Below are 23,685 nucleotides of genomic sequence, written 5' to 3' on the forward strand. Positions count from 1 at the left end.
GAAAGGGCAGCTGAACGTAGTGGCGGACGCACTGTCCCGACAGCCATTGGCGGAGCGATGCCTGAGAACCACCGAGGAGGAAACAGAGAAGGGACACGAACCTGAGGCAGAGTGCGGAAGGATTAAAAAGGTCAAAGAGAGGATGAGGACGGAACCGAGGAAATATCCTGATTACGTGGAGGAAGCAGGCCGGATATACCGGCACATCCCGCACCGAGCTGGAGAAGAGGAGATAGCATCATGGAAGTTATGCGTCCCAAAGGAGCTAAGAGAGAGAGTCATAAGAGAGAACCACGACTCGCCGGAGGCGGGGCACGCGGGCGGCAGAAGGACGATGGCCAGAGTAGCCGCCCGGTACTACTGGCCGGGGATGCACCGAGATGTGAGGACATACGTGAGAAAGTGTGAAGTCTGCATACGCTACAAACCGAGTCAACTGCAGGCGGCCGGGAAAATGCTGACACAAGTGCCAGAGGAGCCGTGGGCGACGGCGTGTGCCGACTTCGTGGGCCCTCTGCCCAGGTCAAAGCATGGGAATGCCATGATAGTGGATCGGTTCTCGAAATGGACCGAGTTGGTCCCCTTGAGAAAGGCCACTGCGGAAGCACTAAGCACCCGGTTTGGCGTGCCGAAGGTGGTGATCACGGATAATGGAGTCCAGTTCACCAGTAGAGTTTTTAAGAGGTTTGTGGAGCAGGTGGGCGTACGGCATCAGTTCACGGCCCCGTACACGCCGCAGGAGAACCCGACGGAGCGAACTAACCGGACAGTGAAAACGATGATAGCTCAGTTCACCGAAGGGAACCAGAGGAACTGGGATGAGAAATGGCCAGAGATAATGTTGGCCGTAAATTCAGGGGTGACCGAATCCACCGAGTACTCGCCGGCGTTTATTGTCCAAGGGAGAGAGCCAAGGCTACCAAAGGCTCTATACGATGAAGAAGTTCTTGGCACAGGACAGGGCACGCCCACACCGGACGAGAACGCGGCCAAGTTGAGAGAATTATTTCAACTGGTGAGGCGGAATCTCGAAAGGGCGGCGCAGGACCAGGCGAGGTATTACAACCTGAGGAGGAGAGCGTGGAAACCCACGATTGGAGACAAGGTATGGGCCAAGCAACACCATCTATCCAACGCGGCCGAAGAGTTTGCTGCAAAACTGGCCCCGAAGTATGACGGTCCCTATACCATAATGGATTTCGTGTCCCCGGTCATTTGCAAATTGAGGAAGGACGGCGAGAAACGGACGCGGACCGCCCATATAGGGGACCTGAAGCCACAGCCCGGTGAGAGAACCCCTAAAACAAGCCCTGGAACCGAAGCGTAGCCGACGCACAAGGAGGGGCAACGGGCGAGACATACGGAGAAGGATGGACGGGGCACGAAAGACAGAGACTAGCGGCAAGGGCAGAAAGGAGAGCCTCAAGAGGATGCCACGCAGGACAAGGTCGTACAGGATACTCTTACAACTAAGGTTCAGTAAAACTAAGAACCACTCGTGTCACGCAGGACAGGAATCGTCCACAAGGGCAGGAACGGGCGGCCCAACTTAATGCCACGCAGGACAAGGCCACCCGGAATCCTCTTACAACTAAAATCGGCAAAGCCAAGAGGCTGTAAAACTAAGCAGCAGACTGCGGCAGGCGGACGAATAAAGCCGGACCTACGGAAAGAAGGATAAGAGTTAGCTCATCAGCTAATAGGAACTGAGCAAGGGTAAAGAAGGTAGAAGATACCCGGGTTACCACTATCCCAGGGGGGCGGGTTGCGTGGTGCGTCAACGGACGAGGTGGCACCCGAGAAGGGGGTTCCGATGATGAGCCGAAGTTCGGGTCCGGGTCCAGGGCATGGAAGCCAGCTGCTAACATCGGGGAAGGCGGGACAAAAGCGGATGCCGCCCGTGCGTGGTCTACCAGCTGGGGAATCGGATAATCCCTGGGTCCGAGTCGCTGCACGGGGGTGACATCCGCGTCCAAGCCAATCCGGAGACGGGCGGAGCTGGCCCCAGGGGGCGGGCCGATGTTTGGCAGCACGGGCGAAAGGTCGGTGGACCTATTGATCACGAGCTGGGAGATCGGTCGGCACCCTGGACTGGGGCCCAAGGACGGGCTGGAAGAAAAGGCAAGGTGAGATGAGGAACCCAAGAACTCGGGAGGCTTACCAGATTCAAGGCGAAGCCAAACAACACGACGCCAGACCTGGAAGTAGAAAGGGCCATTAAAAATCAAAAAAAGAAAAAGGGAAAAAAAGGGGAACCCAAGGAAAGCTAACAAAACCATGGGGCACCATAGGGTTAACGCGGCGAGAGGCGCGGATAACTTTCAAAACGGGAGCGAGCGAGAGAGCCAACTGGAAGCAAGAGAGAGCCGTCCCACGGGCCCATGTAAAGCACCGTTACAGGGAACGGTGAGCACCGGCACGAGCCCTTATGAAGGAGGGAGCAGCGCACGATCAGGTCTTTTCAAAAAAAAGTTGACCACGTGCAAAAGGGTAAGATGCAGCAGCACTTAATTCGATATCTAACGGAGCAGCGGAAATGGATTCGCCGCGGGTATCGTGCTGTTGGCGATACGCAAAGTCGGCAGCAGGCGTACCAAGTCGAACGAGAGGAGCGAAGGGCGCGTAGGAGTAAGTCCCCGGAGCTACAACTGTTGGCCTCACCGCTGGTGTCAACCGCGGGATCCATGGGACCGACGGTGTCCCCGGTGGTATCGCCGGGGTACACCGAGGCGGAGAGTGACCTGGAGTTGGTGAGCTGGGAGCCGGCACCACCGAGAAAACGCGCACGCGAGGGGAACCCGCACCAGCAAGCGCGAGGAGGCCCGCACCAGCAAGTGCGAGAAGCCCCACACCAGCAAGCGCGAGGGGTCCCACCCCAGCAGCCGCGAGAATCCCCACGTCAGAAAGCGCGAGGAGCGGTCGGAGGGAAGAAGCAGGGGGCGCACGGAGACGCGGAGGGAGGAGCCCAGAGAGGGGCGGCCATCGAAGCGGGCGTCCACGCGTTCGACGCGTACGGCCAAGAGAGAGGAGTCGTCGGCACGCACCAGGGGAAGGTCGACAACGCGGCGAGGGGACCAGCGGCCGACTAACCCACAGGAGGCACGGACACGGTCGGCGCAGGCCGAAAACGAAGTCGAGGAGCCGCAGCCAACGCAGGCCGAAAACGCGGTCGAGGAGCCGCAGCCAACGCCGGCCGAAAACGCGGTCGAGGAGCCGCAGTCAACGCAGGCCGACATCACGGCAAACAACGCGGCCGCTGAGGCGCGACGCCTCGCGGAATGGCACCGGCGGATCGCGCTGGCCGCGGCGAAGGAGGAGCTGAGGCAACGGCGTGTATGGGAGGACGCCCTGGCGCTGGCCAAGAAGCTGAAGGCCACGCAGGAGGCCGAAAAGGCGGCTCAAGAAGCGGAGGCGGAGCGCCACAAGCGAGACGTCGCGCACCAGTGGCGGGGTGCTCTCCGGTGTAACGCGGCGGAGCAGAGGGAGATGGCGCGTCTGCGTGCGGAGACGGAGGAGGCAAGGGCGACGCGGACGGAGAGCGCGGCAGACGGGCAGGCGGTGATCTCCAGCGATGAGGAGGAGGCGGAGTGCCCACCAGCGCCGAAAGCGGCTCGAGTCCAGTCGCCCGAAGAAGAGTGGCAGGAGAGGCTACGACGAGCCGAGGAGGAAGAGCTCTGGCAGCCACCCCCTGAACACGTCGAGTCCGAGGAGGAGCCGCGGCCGCAGGCCCCACCGTCACCGGGGGCAGAGGAAGAGCTGTTCCAGCGTCGGCCGCCGGCTGACAACGCGCCCGGCCAAGGGGAGCAACAGCAGCAGCAGCAGCGGCAACAGCAGAAGAAGCAGCATCAGCAGCAGCAGCAGCACTGGCACGGACCGCAGGGAGCCGCCATCGGGCCGTTCGTCTCACAGGAGGTGCGCTCCGCGGTGCGAGATGGCATGCTGTGGCACGTGCAAACGCTGCACATATCGTGGGCCTCTGGGCCAGCGCCTCGGCAGCCCGAGCAAGAGACGAAGGAGGCTCGACTGTGGGAGGAGGCACCACGCGCCAGCGACGAGCGGGACCCGAGGCGACGAGCACGGCCACAGGAGCCAACAGGCCCAGCGGTGGCACCCACAGCCGAAGTGGTGCCCGAGGAGGCGCCCGAGGGGATGGCAGACGGCAAGACGGAGGGAACGGCGAACACGACGACATCACTGACGGCGGCAGGCCCAGCGGCGGCACCCAAAGTCGAGGTGACGACCGACGGCGACGCGAAGAGGCCGGCGAAGGCGACGATGCCCGACGCGACACAGGGGGCGGCGGCAGCAGATGTCGGCGCGAAGGCAACGGCGGAAGCAAGGAAGGACACGCTCGCGGAACAACGCCCACCTGAGCCATGGGAGCGAGGTACCTGGCAATGGCCAAAGCTAGGCCGACAGGCGTCGTGCTCAGGGGAGCGGGCAGAGGCGCGCCGGCCCGAGCTGCAGCGTCAGGCATCGTGGCCCCAGACGAGGTCGGCGGACAACTCACGGTGGCGGCCCGTCAAACAAGAGGAGTGGCCGGCCGTCGTCACGCGCTCTCTCGCGCGGATGAAGCCAACTGCGAGGAGGGTGAAGCGCCTGGTCAACGACGGTGGCGTCCGGTACCGGCTATCGGTGTCCACCGATCGGCACGAGGTATTCCGGGCAACGTACTGAAGAGAAGAGTAGAGAAGAGGAATGATGAAAAAAAAGGAATTGAAAACAAAAGCGAATAAAAAAGAAAAAAAAAAACAAAAAAAATTTTCAAGAAGAACAGGGTATTTACCTTTCAGCAGAAGAACAGAGGGGCATCGCTAGAAATTATCGGTAAAGCATGAATGAAGGCGGCGGAAGGCGTGAAAGAGAGAGGAAAACTTACCCGAAGCATCCAGAGGGCCGGCGGAAGGCCTGCGCACCAGCGAAGGGCAGTAAGAAAAACCGGACGCGCACAGGAAAAACAAAGAAAACACCCGGAACAGCGAGAAAATAGGACGTTTCCCAGTCCATTGAGGAATTCGCGATGCGGAAGTAGAATACGCACGCTGCGACATATCGAGTAGATCACAAAAACGACCCAACGCTTTATCGAGTGGATCGTAAATGCAACGCTACGCCATATCGAGTAGGTCAGAATAGCGACCCTACCCTATATCGAGCGGGTCACAAGAGCTCCTATGCGAACTATCGACAAGGGGGAAACGAATCGATCGCGCACATCGGAGAGATACGGCAACACCGCACGGCCGAAAGAGGGCGCCAGGGTGCACCCGGGTCGAGAACGAAGCGCAAGCGCGCCGTTTGCGCGGGGTTTTTGAAACGTCCCAAACCTGGGACGCGGAAAACCGGGGTTTTCCGCCAATAAAAGAAAGGGGGAAGTGTGAGGAAAGGTATTCCCACACGCAGGGGGCGGTACAGGGTTAAGGGCTAACGGCCGTTATCCGGGGATATCCGGAGGCGGCGAATTCCCGAGGAGAGCTCTCCCGGGGACCCAAGATGAGAGGGGAGGACCCCCGGAGAGAGAACAGCGGGATGACGGGATCGGGCCGGCAGTGGCCCAGCGCATGACCAAATATGGTCATGAGATCAAGCGAGCAGAGAATGAAGGAACGCCGATGGAAAAGTACGGGCACCGCATGGCGGAAAGTGCAGTTAGCGCCAGGCGGCATCGGCGGCGCCGACGTAGAAGCGAGCCTATAAGAGGAGGGCCGCGACCAGGAACAGGGACAGTCAGCGAGCGGAGCTATCAAGAGTGAAGTGAATAGTGAGCAACAAGAGTAAGACCGAGCAAAGGAAAAAGAACTTTGGAAAGCGAACGCGTTGTGTGAGGATTGAGAGGCAGACTCGAGCGTACAGCCAAGAGCCAAAGGTCCCAATCCCTTGAACCAACGGTGCCACGCTTGGAGTGCATCCCACAGGGAGTGAGACACCTTCGGGCCGAAAAGACAAGTGAGTCGAGTGAGAGCGAACGCGTCAGGCGCCGACTGAGAGGCGGATTTGGGCCTCGTGTCAAGAATCGCTAGCCCCAGTCAGTAGAGCCGGCGGTGCCACGCTTGGCGACGCCTTTGGGGGTCCAGGGTGCGTCACGCTCACCAAAACGCAGAGGAGAAACAAGGGTAGGACCAGCACCGGAGTCGGAATAGCGTAAGATAGCTCTAAGATACCAATAAAGCATATTGTCATATCAGTACAAAACCCAACACGTGCCTTCTTACTTGTCGTCGGGGCAACATACAAATATTGTTTCAGCGAGCCCACCGACCGCTAAGCCAGCCCAGCTGCATCAGACGGAAAAGAACGGTTCGTTACAGGTTTGTTGGTGGGGTAATGGGGCGTAGCTATGCGGTACGGCCGCAAAGCATTGCTTCGCACAGCCGTTCCTCCTTACTCCTCCGACACTTTCCTTTCCCTCTCTGCTCTCCGTAGTTCCCGCATTATAGTGGCGGCGAACCTAGTGGTGGCATCCCACGCCTTGGGATTCGCTACCATGAGCGGCACGATCTCTCCGACGCTAATGCTGGTGGCTAGCTCCTCCTCTAGCTGGCGCCTCTCGTACTCGAAACGGTGGCATTCAAAGAAGACGTGGTGAGCGTCCTCCACGATACCTCGACCACATGATGGGCACCAGTCCTCCGTTTCGTGTCCAAACCGCTTCAGGTACGATCTGAAGCATCCGTGACCGCTCAGCATCTGAGTGAGGTGGAAGTCCACCTGTCCGTGCTTCCTCTCCAACCACAGCTTGATATCCGGAATAAGCCGGCGGGTCCAGCGTCCTTTAGTCGAGGAATCCCACTTCATCTGCCACCTCCTGACGGTCTCGTGCCTGGGTGATTCTCTCTCGACTCCAGTGGGAGGATTGTGGGTGTCCCTGCGAGATAGCTCGTACACCTCGGCCCTTTTCCTCGCTTGCTCTGCTATTGGGACTAGTCCCGCGATGACCAGTGCTGCGTCGTCGAATATGGTTCTAAACGCCCAGGCGATCCTGGTGGCACACAAGCGGTGCGTTGATTCGACTCCTCGCATATAGCTCGGCACCTTCGTCGCTTTGGACCACACTGCGGCAGCATACAGGAGCTGAGAGGAGACGACGCTGGTGATCAGCTTCCTCCTTGCTTGCTTTGGCCCCCTGGTGTTGAGCAGGATTCGCGAGAGTGCTCGGTCTGTGCGGCCTTTGTGTTGGCGTACTCCAAGTGCTCTCTAAATGAAAGCCTAGTGTCCAGCATAACTCCTAGGTATTTAAGCACCCTTTGCGATGTAATGTCGTGTCCGCCAACCGACACTCGGGCCGTCTCCACCTTCTTCGTGCTGCTAATCAGAACAGCCTCGGTCTTGTGAGCCGCCAGCTGTAATCCCGCTATGGCGAGCCAAGTCTCCACGGCACGGATTGCCCCGTTTGCAGCTGCTTCAACTGCTGCAAGGTCCTTGGCTACCACTACGATGGCGACGTCATCGGCAAACCCCACGACCGTCGTGCCCTCGGGAAGGTTCAGTCGCAGAACTCCTACATCGTATTCCACAGGAGCGGCCCCAGCACCGACCCCTGCGGGACTCCAGCAGTTACTCTATATGATCTTATCCCTTCGCTCGTCTCATACAGCAGCACCCTCTCGCTGAGGTAGCTGTCCACTATTCTCAGGAGGTATTCCGGGATCCGTAGCCTCCGTAGGGCTTCCATCGTTTTACCCCAGTCCGCAGAGTTGAACGCGTTTTTTATATCTAGGGTAACCAACAGGCAGTACTGCTTTTGGCCCGCTCTCCAGCGAGTCCCACTTATGGCATTCTCCGCTACGTTGGTGACTATGCCAATGGCATCCAGGGTTGATCTGCCATTCCGGAAGCCATACTGGTTGGGCGACAAGCCACCGGCATCTTCAATGGCACGGCTGAGCCTACGTGCAATGAGCTTTTCGCATACCTTCCCCGCGTTGTCTAGGAGACAAATTGGTCTGTACGAGGAATGCTCACCTCGTGGTTTCCCTGGCTTGTTGAGCAGCAGTAGCTTTTGAATCTTCCACCTAGCAGACACTTATTGAAAACCTCGGCGAAGGCGGATGGCTGTAGTGCCAATGCCAGTTTTAAAGCCGTATTTGGGATTGCATCCGGGCCTGGGGCTTTTTTGCTGGGCAGGCTCCTACCGGCTTCCAGGATCTCCGCTTCCGTGATCATTTCGATGCCCGTGATCGGTGCGTCGCTTTCTAAGGGGCCTGGACGCCTCTGTTGCTCGCTTGGAAACAGGGTGTGCACTATGTCCTCGAGGGTGCTGGGGTCCGTTGGCGCCTTGCTCCCGGCACTTAGCCTCTTCATAACGATTTTGTAAGCCCTGCCCCAGGGGTCTTGTTCCGCTGTGTCGCAGAGCTGGAGAAAGCATTCCCGCTTGCTGCTCTGAATTGCATGCTTCAGTGCCTTCCTCGCGGTTCTATACTCCTCATGCGATGTGTCGAACCGAGTCGTGCGTCGCGCTCTCTGCATAGCTCGTCTGGCCCTTAGACACGTTGTCCGGAGCCTGTCGATGTCGGCGTTCCACCACACGATTGGCTCGTGATGCCGCATGAATGGCTTCCGCTGTCTCATGCTCCTGTCACAGGCCTCCTCCATTCGCAAGGCGAGCTGGTTGGCCGATTCGTTGGCGCTTGTGTCGCCGAGGACCTCCCACATCTCGAGGCTTCTGGCCAGAGCGCTGGTGTTGATCGTGTCCACGATGTAGGCTTTGCTCTTCGCGCTTGACCTGCTGGGTCTGGGGGTCTTCTCGCCAATGGTGCATACTATGGCTTCGTGGTCGCTTCCGGTGTACACGTCTCCTATTCGCCACCTTGCATTGCGCAGCTGCGAAGGGCTCGCGAACGTTAGGTCAATGATTGACCCAGCGCCACCCCTGCAGAAGGTTTGCTGGGAGCCCTCGTTCAGCAGCGCTAGGTCTAGCGATGCTAAAGTTTCTAGCAGGATTCGGCCTCTTGCGTTGGTGAGCCCCACTCGTGTGCCCACGCGTTGAAGTCCCCGGCGATTAGGACTGCCCCGCGGTTTCTTGCGTCTTCAGCTAGATCCTCAATGATTCGGGCGAAGGACTCGAGGGGTAGACTGGGCGCTAGGTAGCAGCTGTATACCCATAGGTTCCCAGCTCTCGCGCGCACAAATCTGTCTCCTGCCAGCACATTGCTGAGTTTGCAGGGATCGCCTCCACATGCCCACAGGGATGCCTTCCCTGTTCTGTCGGTGGCCCAGGATTCGTTGTCACCTGATTTGTACGGCTCGCTGAGTATGGCCAGGTCCGATTTGAGCTCTCTCACCGTCTGCAGGAGCAGGTCCTGTGCGGCCCTACAGTGATTCAGATTGAGCTGGATCACTTACATCCTCTTGTTCCGGCTACCTCTCCTAGCTTCGAGAAGGGACACTGCCGGCTTCCCGATTGATGGCCTCTGGCCTCTCCCGGCGCAGACGAAGCAGGTTGCCTTGTTTGGACAGTCTGCTATCTTGTGCCCATTGACGCCGCAGCGAATGCAGCACCCAGTTCGGTCCACTGCACTATGGCAGTTTGGCGCAATGTGCCCAATCTCCAAGCACTTGTAGCACCTAGGCTGCGAGTCCTTCTCCTTGATCTTACATACCGTCCATCCCACCTTGACCTTGCCCTTGCCGAGGACCACTTGAGCATCCTTGCTCGGCAGTCCAATTGCGGCAGTCTGGGTAACCCGGTATGATGGGCGTAGGCTTCTCACATTCACCGAGTTGGCTTCGATGGCAAATTGTTCCGCTAAGGCCTTGACAAGGTCCTCCGTGGTTACTAGCGGGTCCAGGTCGCTGATCGCTAGCACCCTCGTCCTCGTGTCTTCGGAAAGGGCTCGTACCTCCGCTACTCCATCCAGTACCGATTCGAGGCTCTCCTTTATCTTTGTTGCGCTTTCTTTATCGCCTCTGTTCAGCTCAAGGAGCAGGTTACCATTTGCGGTACGGCGGACCTTGTTGACGCTCGTACTCTGGTCCTGAAGCTGACCGCGTGACCAGGGCCAGCACCTCGCTGTAGGTTTTTCCTTTCGCCTCGACGACTACGGCGTCCGGGCGGTGAGGTTTCCAAGCCGGCTTCTTAGCTGCCCTCGTCTTCTTGGCCACCACCCTCCATCCGCTGACCGGAATCTCGGGGCTCTTAGTCTGGCTCATAACGCTGGGCGTCGCCACATCTTCTTGTGGCGGTAACGGGGCTTTCTTCTGCGGCCTCCTGGTTGCGTTGGCACCTTTTGGCTGCCTTGGGCGTGTGGGGGGAGGGGGGGGGACCCGGATCCACCAGTGGCTGGCTTAGCCTACGCCACGGCTCCGTTTGCGCCGCGGCATCCTTCTTCCAGACTGTCGTTGTCTGCTGCTCTTTGTCCATGCTCATGCTCTTAGTGCTCTGTGAGCATTTTGAGCACAGGACTGCGGCGTCGAGGCCTTCCTGACTGACGCTTCTGCCCGCTGCTGTTGCTTGGCTTGCTTCATTGATGCTCGTGTGAAGCTCCTTCATTCGCACGAACATGTTTCTATCATTCAAGGCCACTTGTGAGGACGTCTTGGACGAAGCATCGAACACGACTCGGAGCTTGTTAGACGTACTTTGGGGCCTCAGAACACACTGAAGAGGGATTACGTAGTGTGGAGTAGAAGGAATCGTATTGTCAGTAGGAGACATATGAGCTAAGGAGAGGTACTATTCCATGAATTCCAAGTACATTTTCTTCAACTCAGGGTCACGATGCAATCGTCTTTCAAGCGACAAAAACCGCCGTTATCAAGCTCAAAGGAGTTGCCTAAAAAATTTGGATCTCATTTAAACGGGAGCTTTACTTCGAACCGACCTGATGATAGCACCTGAGTCGTCTTACGATAGTGTTCTTCACATAGCTTGTGCTCAGGTGTGGCAATTTTCTTGGTAGATGGCATTTCTTCCAGTGACCAAAACTTTTTCAAGGTCCTATCGATGGATACTAGCAACTCTTCACTGCAACTAAAACTGTTTGTAATTTGAGGAGCAGAACTCCTGGAAACATATTTTCCCGATACAACCCAACTGTTAAGACCTTAGAAGAAAAGTCTAGACATTTGCGGGGACAGTTGTAAATTCTGCATTTGTTAAGTGTTTTTTCCACTTGTGTTTTGTTGTCGTATTGTGGGATTTGGTAGGAAGCCACAGAGAGCAACAGAGTCTGTAGGGATAACAGAGCAAGTAACAAAGAGAGAGACTAGAATCGGCCGTCGAACAAAGAGATGAGAGAACACAGCCTCAATGATCGACGCCATTTAATTTGATGCCATAGTTTCACTCAGCCACACGCAAATTACGAGCGCAATTATTTGTATTAATCTAAATATACTTAAAGCACCGCGACCATTGTAATCATAACTAATAAATAATATTCACAAATAAAGACTTATTATAATAAAACCTGGCGTCCTGGACTAAAGTATAACTACGGAAAATCCGGGGCCACAATTTTTGGGGGCTCAACCGGGATTTGAACGATTACAAACGGAAAGTCATCAAACTAAAGTTGTGTTTTACAAATATTGCGAGAACTTGGTGAATTGTGGTGGTGTTGTTTGGAACATTCTGGAAGAAATCTTCAAAAACTCTGCTGCGCGAAAATTCAAACAAAAGACAATTGGCAAAGCAGCGCGAGAGTGAGCAAGACGGCAGCAAAGCAGCTACGGTAAAAAGGAGAAGAAAAACCGAAGCAAATCGAATCAAGAGGAACGGCGTAAGCAGCAGAGACGGCGATAAAGAGACCCAGTACCCAATCTGAAGGCAGCGCAAGACTTGGTAGATGGTCAGCAACGTGCAATAGGCAGGATCGTTGGCGGTGAACATCATCTAGACAAGGAGAAAGCGTGGAGCAGAGAAGGTAGCTAGTGGTTCGCAAATGCTGTACGGCGAAAAAGGCAGCTGGTCAACGCAAAAAGTCTGCAGCAAGAAGACGACGAGAAAATTGACAAGGCAGTGCGTGCGTGGAAACGAGACGCAGCAGTCAGTAACTGTAAAAGCAGAGGAATAGAGAGGAACGGCGTAATCAGCAGAGACGGCGATAAAGAGACCCAGTACCCAATCTGAAGGCAACGCAAGACTTGGTGGATGGTCAGCAACGTGCAATAGGCAGGATCGTTGGCGGTGAACATTATCTGGACAAGGAGAAAGGCGTGGAGCAGAGAAGGTAGCTAGAGGTTCGCATGTGCTAGACAGCGATAAAGGCGGCTGGTCACGAAAATTCTGGAGATGGGTTGGTGTGACGACGACAAAAAAATTCTGGAGCTGTGTTGGTGCGACGACAACGAAAACATTTTGGAATTGGTTGTTGTTGGTGAGTGCAAGCGAAATATTGCAAAGAAGCAGACAGACAAGAACGGCGGTAGCAGTGCTAATTAACATAGTGTTAAGTTAACATATTCAATAACATAACATAATAATTAACATCAAGTTTAAAGAGCGGAATACAGTTAATTATTGTAAGGTCTGAAAGGAACTGGATTCTAAAACTGTATTTTGGCGAGCGAGCGGCATATATCCATTTCTTATTCTATTATATTTCATACAAGTTTGTAAAAATGAATAGAGATGAGATATTGACATTGTTGGTGGCAGATTTGCGCGATAATTTGGCCGAGATAGGTTTAAATAGAACCGGAAGAAAAGTTGAATTGAAAAATAGACTGCTGGCTCATTATGGGTTTCAAACCGATCAAAACAATGAAGAAGTAAGGGGTGAGGGAGAGACTGCAGATTAGATTAATGAAGAGTTATCATTTAGAACAGTGGCCTCAAATAATGAACAAGCAGGGGGAAATGAAAACCGATATGAAAATCCAATTGGATCTGGTCAGAGGCGGCAAGCAGACAGTTCTAATTCAGGAAGGTCATGGTTTACGTTGAAAGATGTAGAAGGCAGTGTGTCACAGTTTTCGGGTACAAGTTCACCAGACATTAATCAGTGGATCGAAGAACTCGAGGAGTGTGCACTCACGGTGGAATGGAACCAATTACAGGTGTTCATTTATGCAAAACAATTGCTCAGTGGGGCAGCGAAGCTATTTATTCGAAGTCAACGCGATATTCGTGATTGGAATGTTTTAAAGGGTGCATTGATCGACGAATTTGGGGTGAAGGTGTCATCAGCTGAGATACATCGTAGGCTAGGGAAGCGGCAGAAGAGGAAGAACGAAACGTTTCACGAGTATCTGTACGCTCTGATGGAGTTGGCAAAGCCAATCGAGATTGATGACGAAAGTTTAATTGAATATTTTGTCAGCGGTATTCCAGATTCCAGTGCAAACAAGGCTTAACTGTATCAAGCTAGGAATATGAGGCATTTGAAAGTGCAAATTGACGCATACCAGAAAACGACAGGGTCGGTGAGATCACAAGGGAAGTTTGACTCACACTTCAATAAAGGAGAAAAAGAAAAAGGAGTTGGCAAAGCCAATCGAGATTGATGACGAAAGTTTAATTGAATATTTTGTCAGCGGTATTCCAGATTCCAGTGCAAACAAGGCTTAACTGTATCAAGCTAGGAATATGAGGCATTTAAAAGTGCAAATTGACGCATACGACAGGGTCGGTGAGATCACAAGGGAAGTTTGACTCACACTTCAATAAAGGAGAAAAAGAGTTAGTGAAATCAGCGGAAAAGTTTAAAAAGTGTTTTAACTTCGGAGATGAGTCGCATATTAAGCGGGATTGTCTGATTTGATGAGCTCGTGAGGTGGCTCAAAGGGGGCCTAGCTGAGGCCACCGGACGGGTCGCAGGTTGCGGATAGCGAAAGACCTACCTATATACAGGTCATATAGGTAGGTCAGCTGAGAATAAGCGGACATCTCTAGGGAGAGTACCGAAAATAAGCAGCCCCGGACAGCCAGCGGGTGTTCGCGAAGTAGCAACACTGACGGTGCGCTTGTGGTGCCGCCTCGTATAAGTAGCTCACACACTCCTCTATCCCTACACACTACCTACACTCATCCCAACCCCCACATTCAGCTCACACCGGGCCGGACTAAGAGTGTTATTCGACCCGTGCCGAGAGTCAGCCTGGCTGGGGGCCCGGTATATAAAACTAGCCCAGTCGTTAACGGAGAGCTCAGGGACTTGGCAGCCCCCTGTTCTAAGTATGCCTTATCCGGGCAACGTGGATCTCTGCCCGGACGGACCGTACGCCTTCTCTGCAGCTCGTGGGAAAAGAATGGAAGATTTCAAAACAAAACAAAATGAGTCTGGCACTCCCCAAATGCCTACAGGGAGCAATCCCAAACAGGGGAAGGCAGCGGCCCAAAGGCCTGGCCCAACCCACAAACTAGCGGTGAAAACCTGCGCGGCGGTCGACGCTAGGGAGAGCACAAAGGGATCTCATCCCGGATTCAGGGTGGGTGGTGAATTGGCTCCCAAAACCGATACCTTGGCAGAGTGGCTATGCAATCCTGCGGCTGCCCTGCCTACTGGTAAAGTGGAGGGTGATGAGTTACCATCTAATAGTGTCCAAGCCAAGCCATTTACATATGCCGATAGAAGGAGTGCTGGCAATATACTCCGTCGGCAGAACGCAGGCCAGATGTCCAGCCCAACGGACAAATGGTTAAAGAAGGTTGAGTGGGCCTCGAAGGTGCTGCCGAACTTTGGGAAGGAAGCACCGAAGAAGGAAGCCCCTCAGCCAAAGAGGCAGCGCTCGCAAGAGACTCCTGGCCCAACACCGAGGCGCTCCAGAGTACTGCCAAACACATCGTTCGCGCAGGTTGCCAGGGAAAGGACGCTGATTGGCGTCCATGGCAGAGGCAGCGCGGACTCTCGAATCCCCAAACATCAGTGGAAGTGGGTGGAAGTGGGTGGAAGCGGCACTGGCCGACCGCTGCTTCGAGCTGCTGGAAAAGCAGCCTGGACCACCCCCCCCCTGCTGCAAAGATGCAACCCCCACCTCCCAACATCGGACTGGAAGGTGGTCACGACACAGGGCCCCACAAACCAGGCGGTGGTCGTCCTCAACAAAGAGTCGCTGGCCCCGTGCTCAGCTCGGTGACCGTAAAGGTCCACAAGTCAGATGCAGTGGCCGGGGCGCGTCCTGTCGACAAGCCAGTCGAGCAGGACGCTGCCTCGGAAATCGAAGCACCCGACGATCATACGGAGACAGACCCAGAGGGCTACTCCACCGATGGCACGCTGAGATGCGACTTCGAGGCGATGTGTTGCCACGAGGAAGTCGAGGACGATCCAGATGCCGATATTACATTGGTGGAGAACACTAAGGATGTCCTTGAGGCTCCTTTAGATAATCTCCACCACTGTAAGCCAGCATCCGCTGCTCTTATACTCCGCCTCGAAGAGAGCGGAGTAGACGTAGCCCTAATCCAGGAACCTTGCATAGTGTGAGGCAAGGTTTGTGGACTAGGGTCGAAGGAGTACAAGATAATTGTAGCTCAACATGAAGGTAAAACCCGCAACTGCTATCTCGCCAGAAAGCACTTTAATATCTTTCTTCTCCATAATTATAGCATGGCCCATGAGGAAAACGATCCTCCAAACGACCTGGTCCGCAAACTAGCAAGCGACAGCGAGAGGTCGGACATAGACCTACTGATAGGTTGCGATGCCAACGCTCACCACACTCAATGGGGGAGCTCGAACACAAATGTAGGGGTGAGTCACTTTTCAGCTTCATTCTTAGCTCTAATCTATTTATTTGTAATCGGGGCAACGACCCCACTTTTATAATTAAAAATCGACACGAGGTTATTGACCTCACCTTAGTGTCTCACAAGCTGTTAGACATAGTCAAGAGTTGGAAAGATCTTGATGACCACTCTTTCTCTGACCACAGATACATCGAGACCATACTATCCCTCGAGTGTCCGAAACCTAATAACTATATTAATCCCAGGAAAGCCAACTGGGAAAAATATAGCTCAGCCCTGGAGAACTTACTCCCCTCCAAAGCACCAACATGCCCGGACACAAAAGACGACCTAGATCGTCTAGTGAACAGGTTCACAGAAGCATGCAACAAAGCCTTAGCGGCAGCATGCCCCTCTAGCAAACCTAGGGGGAAAAAGAAACCCCCCTGGTGGTCAAAACAAATAGACATCCTACGTAAAAGCTGCAGGACCCTCTTCAACAGGGCCAAAAGCTCGAGCGAGGAGCAACACTGGGCAGACTACAAAATCAGTCTGTCACTATATAAAAAGGAAACAAGGAAAGCAAAAAGGGCCTCTTGGCAAAAATTTTTCTCGGAAATTGAGAAAACGTCAGAGGCCGCAAGGCTTCTTAAGATTCTCTCAAAAACTAACCCTTCGGTAGGGTATCTTAAAAGGAATGACGGCACGTGGACCAACTCCAGTGAGGAGTCCCTGCACATTCTACTAGACACACATTTCCAGGGCGCACAACCATCGAGACGGTACATCTCCCAGGACAGGGACCGGTAACCTCGATGGATCACATCCTCAAAAAACGTAACATAAGCTGGGCAATAAGCAGCTTCAACCCGTTAAAATCGCCAGGCCCATACCAGGTAATCCCGGCCAAACTTCAGAAGGCCGGGGATACGGCCATCAACTGGCTACAAGGTATCTTCAGGAAGATATTGGTTGTGGGTAAAATCCCGCGAGCATGGCTTAAGGCAAAGATAGTCTTCATTCCCAAAGCAGGGAAAGCCACGCACTCAACTGCAAAGGACTTTACACCAATAAGCCTATCGTCCTTCCTCCTCAAAACCTTTGAGAGACTCGTCGGGCTGCAACTAAGGACAACTATACACCCTCAGTTGCTGTCAGGCGCACAGCATGCCTACCGGAAAGGAAAATCCACGGAAACGGCTCTTCATGAAGTGATCTCAGCGGTAGAGAAATCTCTACATTTCAAAGAGTACACACTCATAGCCTTTCTCGATATTGAGGGAGCTTTCAACAACGTTGTTCCGGGCGCCATTACAGAAGCCCTGACTGACCTGGGGGTGGACCGTCCCTTGGTGATGCTCATTGATCAATTGCTCACATGCAGGACGGTCACATCATCGATGGAATCGTCCGCCCAGTCAAAGTATGTCAACAGAGGCATCCCGCAAGGTGGTGTCCTGTCTCCTCTTCTGTGGAATATAGCAGTCAACAAGATACTATATGACCTTGAGGGGGGGGGGGGGGGGGGGAGGTGGCTGCAAAGTTGTGGCCTATGCGGACGACGCTACGATTATCTTCTCAGGGAAATAACCCCAAACACTGTGCGACTTAATGACCGTAAAGCTAGCGCAAAGGTACCGCCCCTCAACCCACCAATACTACATGGATGCAGGCTCTCCTTTAGCGACAGTGCCAGTTACTTAGGGTTGATAATTGACAAGAAGCTTAACTGGAACCTGAATGTCAAAGACAGAGTGAAGAAGGCAACGACTGCACTCTACACATGCCAAAAAGCTATTAGGCTAAGATGGGGTATGATCCCAAGCATAGTCCAATGGATATACCAAGCTATAGTTAGACCAATACTACTCTACGGAGTTACTGTGTGGTGGCCGGCCCTATCAAAAAGAGCGATTACCAAGCAAGTGGGCAAAGTCCAGTGAACTGCCGCCCTATGCATCAGCGGAGCTCTTCGCACCACCCCAGATGATGCGCTAAATGCCATACTATGCCTACCGAGCCTTGACTTCGCAGGAAAGGAACGGGCAGAAGCAGCAGCAATACGTCTAAGAGACTCAAATCAATGGGTGACTCAGTGCATAGGTCACTCAACCATATTAAATAAAAGCAATACCGTCCCCTCAAAAACAGACTACCAAGTTCCAAGAGAGTACACAGTTACTCCCTTCAACACAATCTTCCCTCACAGAGACGAATGGCTCGAGGGACTCCCAGGCCCAGATGGGGCCATAAACATCTTCACAGATGGGTCAAAGCTGGACGACAGAGTCGGAGGGGGAATCTACTCTGAACAGCTAAACATAAGGCATTCCTTCAGGCTCCCAGATCACTGCAGCGTCTTTCAAGCGGAAGTCATAGCGTTCAGGGAGGCTCTAGACTGTCTACAAGCGGTTGCCGTTACGGCATGTGCGATTTCCTCGAACTCGGCCACCGTGGCAGACTGCCGCAAATCTCTGCACGAGATGGCTCAGCAATTTGCTATTAGCCTGATTTGGGTCCCGGGCCACCGGGACATCGAGGGCAACTGTATAGCGGACGAGCTGGCCAGATCTGGCACTACAATCCCCCTTCTCCAAGACAAGGAGGATATCTGTATGCCAATGGCCACCTGTAAGCTCATTATAAAAGAGCAATACAAGTGACTAACAAACGATATGTGGCAAATAGTGCCACGATGTCGCACAACTCGGCAAACATGGCCGACCATGGACATGAAGCGCACCTCCGAGCTCCTCAAGTTAAGCAGGAAAAGGTGCAGCGTAGTCATACGTTCCCTCACAGGACACTGGCTAATAGGCACCCACACTAACAGGCTGGTGGCCCCACATAACGATTTTTGTCGCAGCTGTAGAGACGAGGAAGAGGAGGAGACAGTGGAACACCTGTTCTGCTCCTGCCCAGCTCTCAGCAGAAGAAGGCTAAAGCACTTGGGCTCAGCCTTTCTAAACGACATTTCAGAGATGTCCAAACTATGTCCCAGGAAGATAGCGAACTTTGTGAGAGCATCTGGATGGGATAATTGCTTACAGGAAGTCTCACAACGCGAGAAGGAATGATCCTATGCGGTATCACAACGGGCCAAAACTGGCCTAAGTGTGACGGGCTCTGAGCGAGCCCGGCAGCCGCCTCAACCTAACCTAACCTAACCTAAGCGGGATTGTCCAAAGAGATATAACAGGTGTTTCAGATGCAACCAGCTAGGACATAGAGCTGCTCAATGCAAGGTGGACATGGCAATTAAACAGGAGAAAGCAGCCAATCTAGTTCTGGAGAATGGTAGGACAAAGCCATCAAGCACGTTCACTTCGTCAGGATTAGAGTTGAAATCGGTAAACTACGGAAAAGTTGTGTTTAAAGGATTGATCGATACAGGTGCAGATTTGTGTCTTCTAAGCAGAAATGTGTTTTTGAAGCTTGGTAGAGGAAAACTGGCAGGACGTAGTAAATGTTTAACGGGAATTGGTGAAAGCCAAATTATGACTTTCGGTAGTATCACAATACCTGTGCAGATTGATGACATTGACTTAATTGTAGAATTTCACGTAATTGCGGACGAGGACATGGGATTTGATGCTATATTGGGTAGAACTCTTTTAGAGAGTGTGGACATGAAGGTAACAAGAGATGGAACAGCACTAGTCCTCAGATCAGGAAGTCAAGTAAGTACTATGCGCAATGTTCCAGAACATAGAGATGAAAGGGAAGCCATACTAGGCGTATGGCTTACAGAGAGCAGAACATAGAAGACGAGCAGGTCAACGAGTGGTTGGCACAAAAGATAATCAAGCCCAGTACATCAGAATATGCCTCTCCGATTGTATTAGTACCAAAGAAGAATGGACAGAAACGTCTATGCTGCGATTATCGCAATTTAAATGAGAAAATAGTGCGAGATAACTTTCCGATGGTACAGATGCAGGATGTTATTGAGAAATTGCAATTCATATTTGTACCGTTTGGGATTTTGAATTCGCCAGCAATCTTCACACGTTTTATAGTCGCGGTAATGAGAGAATTGATTAAGAAGGGTGACGCTATAGTATATATGGATGATATCATTATACCAAGTAGGGATGTTAAGGAAGGCTTACAGAAGTTGAAAAGAGTGCTAGAAGTGGCGGGAAAGAATGGTTTAAAGATAAACTGGAGTAAAGATCAAATTTTGCAAAGTAAGGTAGATTTCTTGGGGTATGTTATACAAAATGGTACCATAACACCCGGTAAGGAAAAAACACAATGTGTAGCAAACTTTCCGATCCCAAAGGATAAAAAGGCTATACAACGATTCATTGGGCTGACTTCTTATTTCAGGAAATTCATTGAAGGATACGCAGTTATAGCCAGGCCATTGTCAGATTGGTTGAGAAAGGATTCTAAGTTCGAGTTCAAGGAGTTGCAGCGATTAGCATTCGAGCAATTGAAGCCGCTCTCACTAGGAAACCAGTTTTACGATTGTACAATCCTAAATTATCTACGGAGATACACACGGATGCTTCTAAGTTAGGTTTTGGGGCTGTCTTGTTACAAAAGGATCCAGAAGATGGTCAGCTGCACCCAATGATGTATATGAGTAAGAAAACAAAGCCATATGAGGAAAACTATCATTAATACGAACTTGAAGTTCTAGCAGTAATAGGAGCATTGACTAAATGGCGTGTGTATGTTCTCGGACTGAAATTTAAAATCATTACGGACTGTAACGCGTTTACCATGACGATGAAAAAGAAAGACGTTCCATTAAGAGTAGCTAGGTGGGCAATGTATCTGCAGGACTACGATTACGAAATAGAACATCGTTCAGGATCGAAGATGCGACACGTAGACGCTCTCAGTCGAGTTGCTTGTTACGTATTAACAGAGAGTGTTATGCACAGGCTTAGGGATGCGCAGTGTGCAGATGAATGGACAAGGGTGGTCAAAATTCTGGTGGAAAAGCAGGGATACGAGGATTATTATATGGCAAACCAAATCTTATTCAAAGATCTAAACCGAGAGTTAATAGTTGTTCCATCTCAAATGGAAACCGAAATAATACAGATCGCCCACAGGCAGGGACATTTTTCGGTGAAGAAAACACAGGATCTGGTTGAGAAATCTTACTTTATCCCTAAACTAAGAAATAAAGTAGAAAGAGTGGTAGGCGGTTGTGTGCAGTGTATCTTAGTTAATAAAAAAGCGGGCAGGCAAGAAAGGTACCTAACTCCCATTGACAAGGGTGATAAACCATTAGTTACCTATCACTTAGACCACGTCGGGCCGATGGAGATTACAAAGAAAAGATATAATCACAATTCGTTTGGTTGTACCCCACACGTAGTACCGGAGTAGAGGAGGTGCTGAACTGTTTAGAAAGGCAAGCAGTATCATTTGGTAACCCATTCAGAATTGTCACTGATCATGGCGCAGCTTTCACATCGCACTCATTCAAAGAGTACTGTGATAAGCAGAAGTTACAACATTTGTTAATAGCTACAGTCGTACCTAGAGGCAATGGACAGGTCGAGAGAATGCACAAAATAGTAGTACCGATGCTGTCAAAGATGAGCTTAGAAAATCCAGGAAATTGGTATAGGCACGTGGGTAGAGTGCAATAGATAATTGACACTGTCGAATCTAGGAGTACCAAAGTCGCTCCATTTAAACTCCTAACAGGAGTAGACATGCGTATAACTGACATAGCTGAATTGAGAGAATTGGTACAGCAGTCTCTCATAGGTGAGCTAGACGAAGAGCGTGAGCAAGTAAGGAAAGAGGCTAGGGACAATATTCAGTCGTTGCAGGAAGAAAATAAGCGATCCTTTGATAAAAAGAGAAAGTATGAAAAGCAGTACAAGCTCAATGACTTAGTTGCAATCAGGCGGACCCAATATGGTGTTGGATTGAAGTTGAGGGGAAAGTTTCTAGGGCTCTAAAAGGTGGTCAAGATTCACAAGCACGGCCGGTATGATGTAGAAAGAGTGGGAGAAGTAGAAGACCCTTTTAAAACATCTACGGTGGCCGAATTTATGAAGGAGTTCGGGGCGAACTCTATGTCAGGAGGGCCGAATGAGGGATTTGGTAGGAAGCCACAGAGAGCAACAGAGTCTGTAGGGCAGAAGGAGCAAGTAACAGAGAGAGAGAGACTAGAAGCGGCCGTCAAACGAAGAGAGGAGAGAACACACCCTCAACGATCGACGCCATTTAATTCGGTGACAAAGTCTCACTCAACCATACGCAAATTACGAGCGCAATTATTTGTATTAATCTAAATATACTTTAAGCACAGCGACCATTGTAATCATAACTAATTCATAAATAAAGACTAATTATAATAAAACCTGGCGTCCTGGACTAAAGTATAACTACGGAAAGTCCGGGGCCACAGTATTAATGGGTTACAGATCTCTTTTTACACGGTACACGGTACTACACGGTAGTCATAACTTGTCTACTTTATGTGATTTCTTTAGAGATCGGTTTTGTTACATGAGTGAATGTATACAATAATATATTTATGTTTAAACACCAACTCTGAAGAGTTGGAAAGTCAGGACCTTGTTTAATTTGACCAACAGCTAATAATTCAAAGAACGCTCCAATTGCTCCAATTAGCATATCTATTCTTTGTGGCTTGTAGAAATAATGGTCTGCCAGTGGTAGATTCCCTGGGATTCGCCAGTCAGTCACATTCACTGTCTGGTCAGGGTGATAACCTGAAATTGATTTCAGGATCCAAAAATCAAAGGAGAACTCACTATCATTTATTCGCGACTTCACCACTGTGTGTATTTTATCCTTTACTTGAGAATTAGATTCACCAATTTCAAGAAAGTTAATACAGGACTCCTCTCTACTGATCTGTAAGCGATTAGCGAGGTCCTCGGTAATGAAATTTGTTTGTGATCCATAGTCGAGCAGAGCTCTGGCCAGAATGTGTTCACCGCTCTTAGTTCGGACGCTTACAATCGACGTAGCCAGAATTACCCTGTCCAACGCTGTCGCATGCAGAACATGTGACGTGGAAGGTTGATTCTGATTTGATGGAGGAGAAGGACTCTCTTGGGGTGGTGGCAACGCGAGACTATTAGCCGACACTGTGTATCGATGCAATAATGTATGATGTGAGCGGCTGCACACTCGACATTTATTGGCTTTGCATTTTACAACAGCGTGGCCTTTTCGCAGACAATTAATGCATAAGGATGCCGACTTGGCAAACTCAAACCTTTGCATCACCGAGAGACGCGAAAATGGAGGGCAATTTGACACTACATGGTCTCCTGAATTGCAGTAGCTACAAGTTTACTGAGTTCTAACGTTGGTGGAAGTGGAAGAACAAGCAAATGAACTGCGATTATGTTGCTTGCTTGGCATGACTTTGTCTTGTCTTGGCTTGGTCGATTCCTCAGCAGACAGATGCTGGTATCGACGATTCAAGACTTTCCCAAAGTCGGACCAAGGCGGCAACTTCTCATAAGTAAGCTGTTCATCCCACTTTTGTTTCGTCACTGGGTCGACTCTGTTTAAAACGAGATGAATGAGCATGCATTCGAAATTTTTGTATCATCTCCGATCGACAGTAACGATCCGTAAATCGACGAAACAGTATCGATTAGATTTCTTAGAGATGATGCAGATTGATGCGATATTATCGGCAGGTTGAACAATGTGGCAATATTATTCGTGAAAATCAAATAATCGTTGTCATACACTCGTTTTAGGCCAGCCATGGCCTTTTCATAATTTGCTCGGTGACTTGGAACGCCTTTATTGTTCCTAATGCTTCATCAGAGAGGCACGAAATCAAATGATTAAATTTTTCGATCACCGGTATGCTGTTGTCGCTGTGGACTAGTCTCTCAAAAAGGCTAATGAAATTTTGGAGCTCCGAGTGTTTCCCACTAAATTTGGGTAATGCCAATTTCGGAAGTCTAGCATGAGTTGGGGCTGAAGAAGACACTGGCTTCGTCTCGCTTGCGGCATCAAAGGCGGCGATAAGCGACATTATCTTTCCCTTGGTTACAATCGACAGCTCTTCCAACTCGGCTGCATATGCATCATCACCTGTTATGTCC

General features: G+C 51.6%; 1 protein-coding gene across 1 annotated transcript in view; it reads left to right on the forward strand.

The window, feature by feature from the left end:
• Positions 1–2,495: 2,495 nt before the first annotated feature.
• Positions 2,496–23,685, forward strand: part of LOC117186087 (vicilin-like seed storage protein At2g18540) — a 30,699-nt gene continuing 9,509 nt past the window's right edge. The window contains exons 1-2 of the mRNA XM_033386187.1: positions 2,496–2,746; positions 2,808–3,451. Of these exons, the coding sequence (XP_033242078.1) occupies positions 2,496–2,746; positions 2,808–3,451 (895 nt within the window). The remainder of the gene's footprint in view (positions 2,747–2,807; positions 3,452–23,685) is intronic.

The sequence above is a fragment of the Drosophila miranda genome, chromosome XR (genome assembly GCF_003369915.1).
Source record: "Drosophila miranda strain MSH22 chromosome XR, D.miranda_PacBio2.1, whole genome shotgun sequence".
NCBI lineage: Eukaryota > Metazoa > Arthropoda > Insecta > Diptera > Drosophilidae > Drosophila > Drosophila miranda.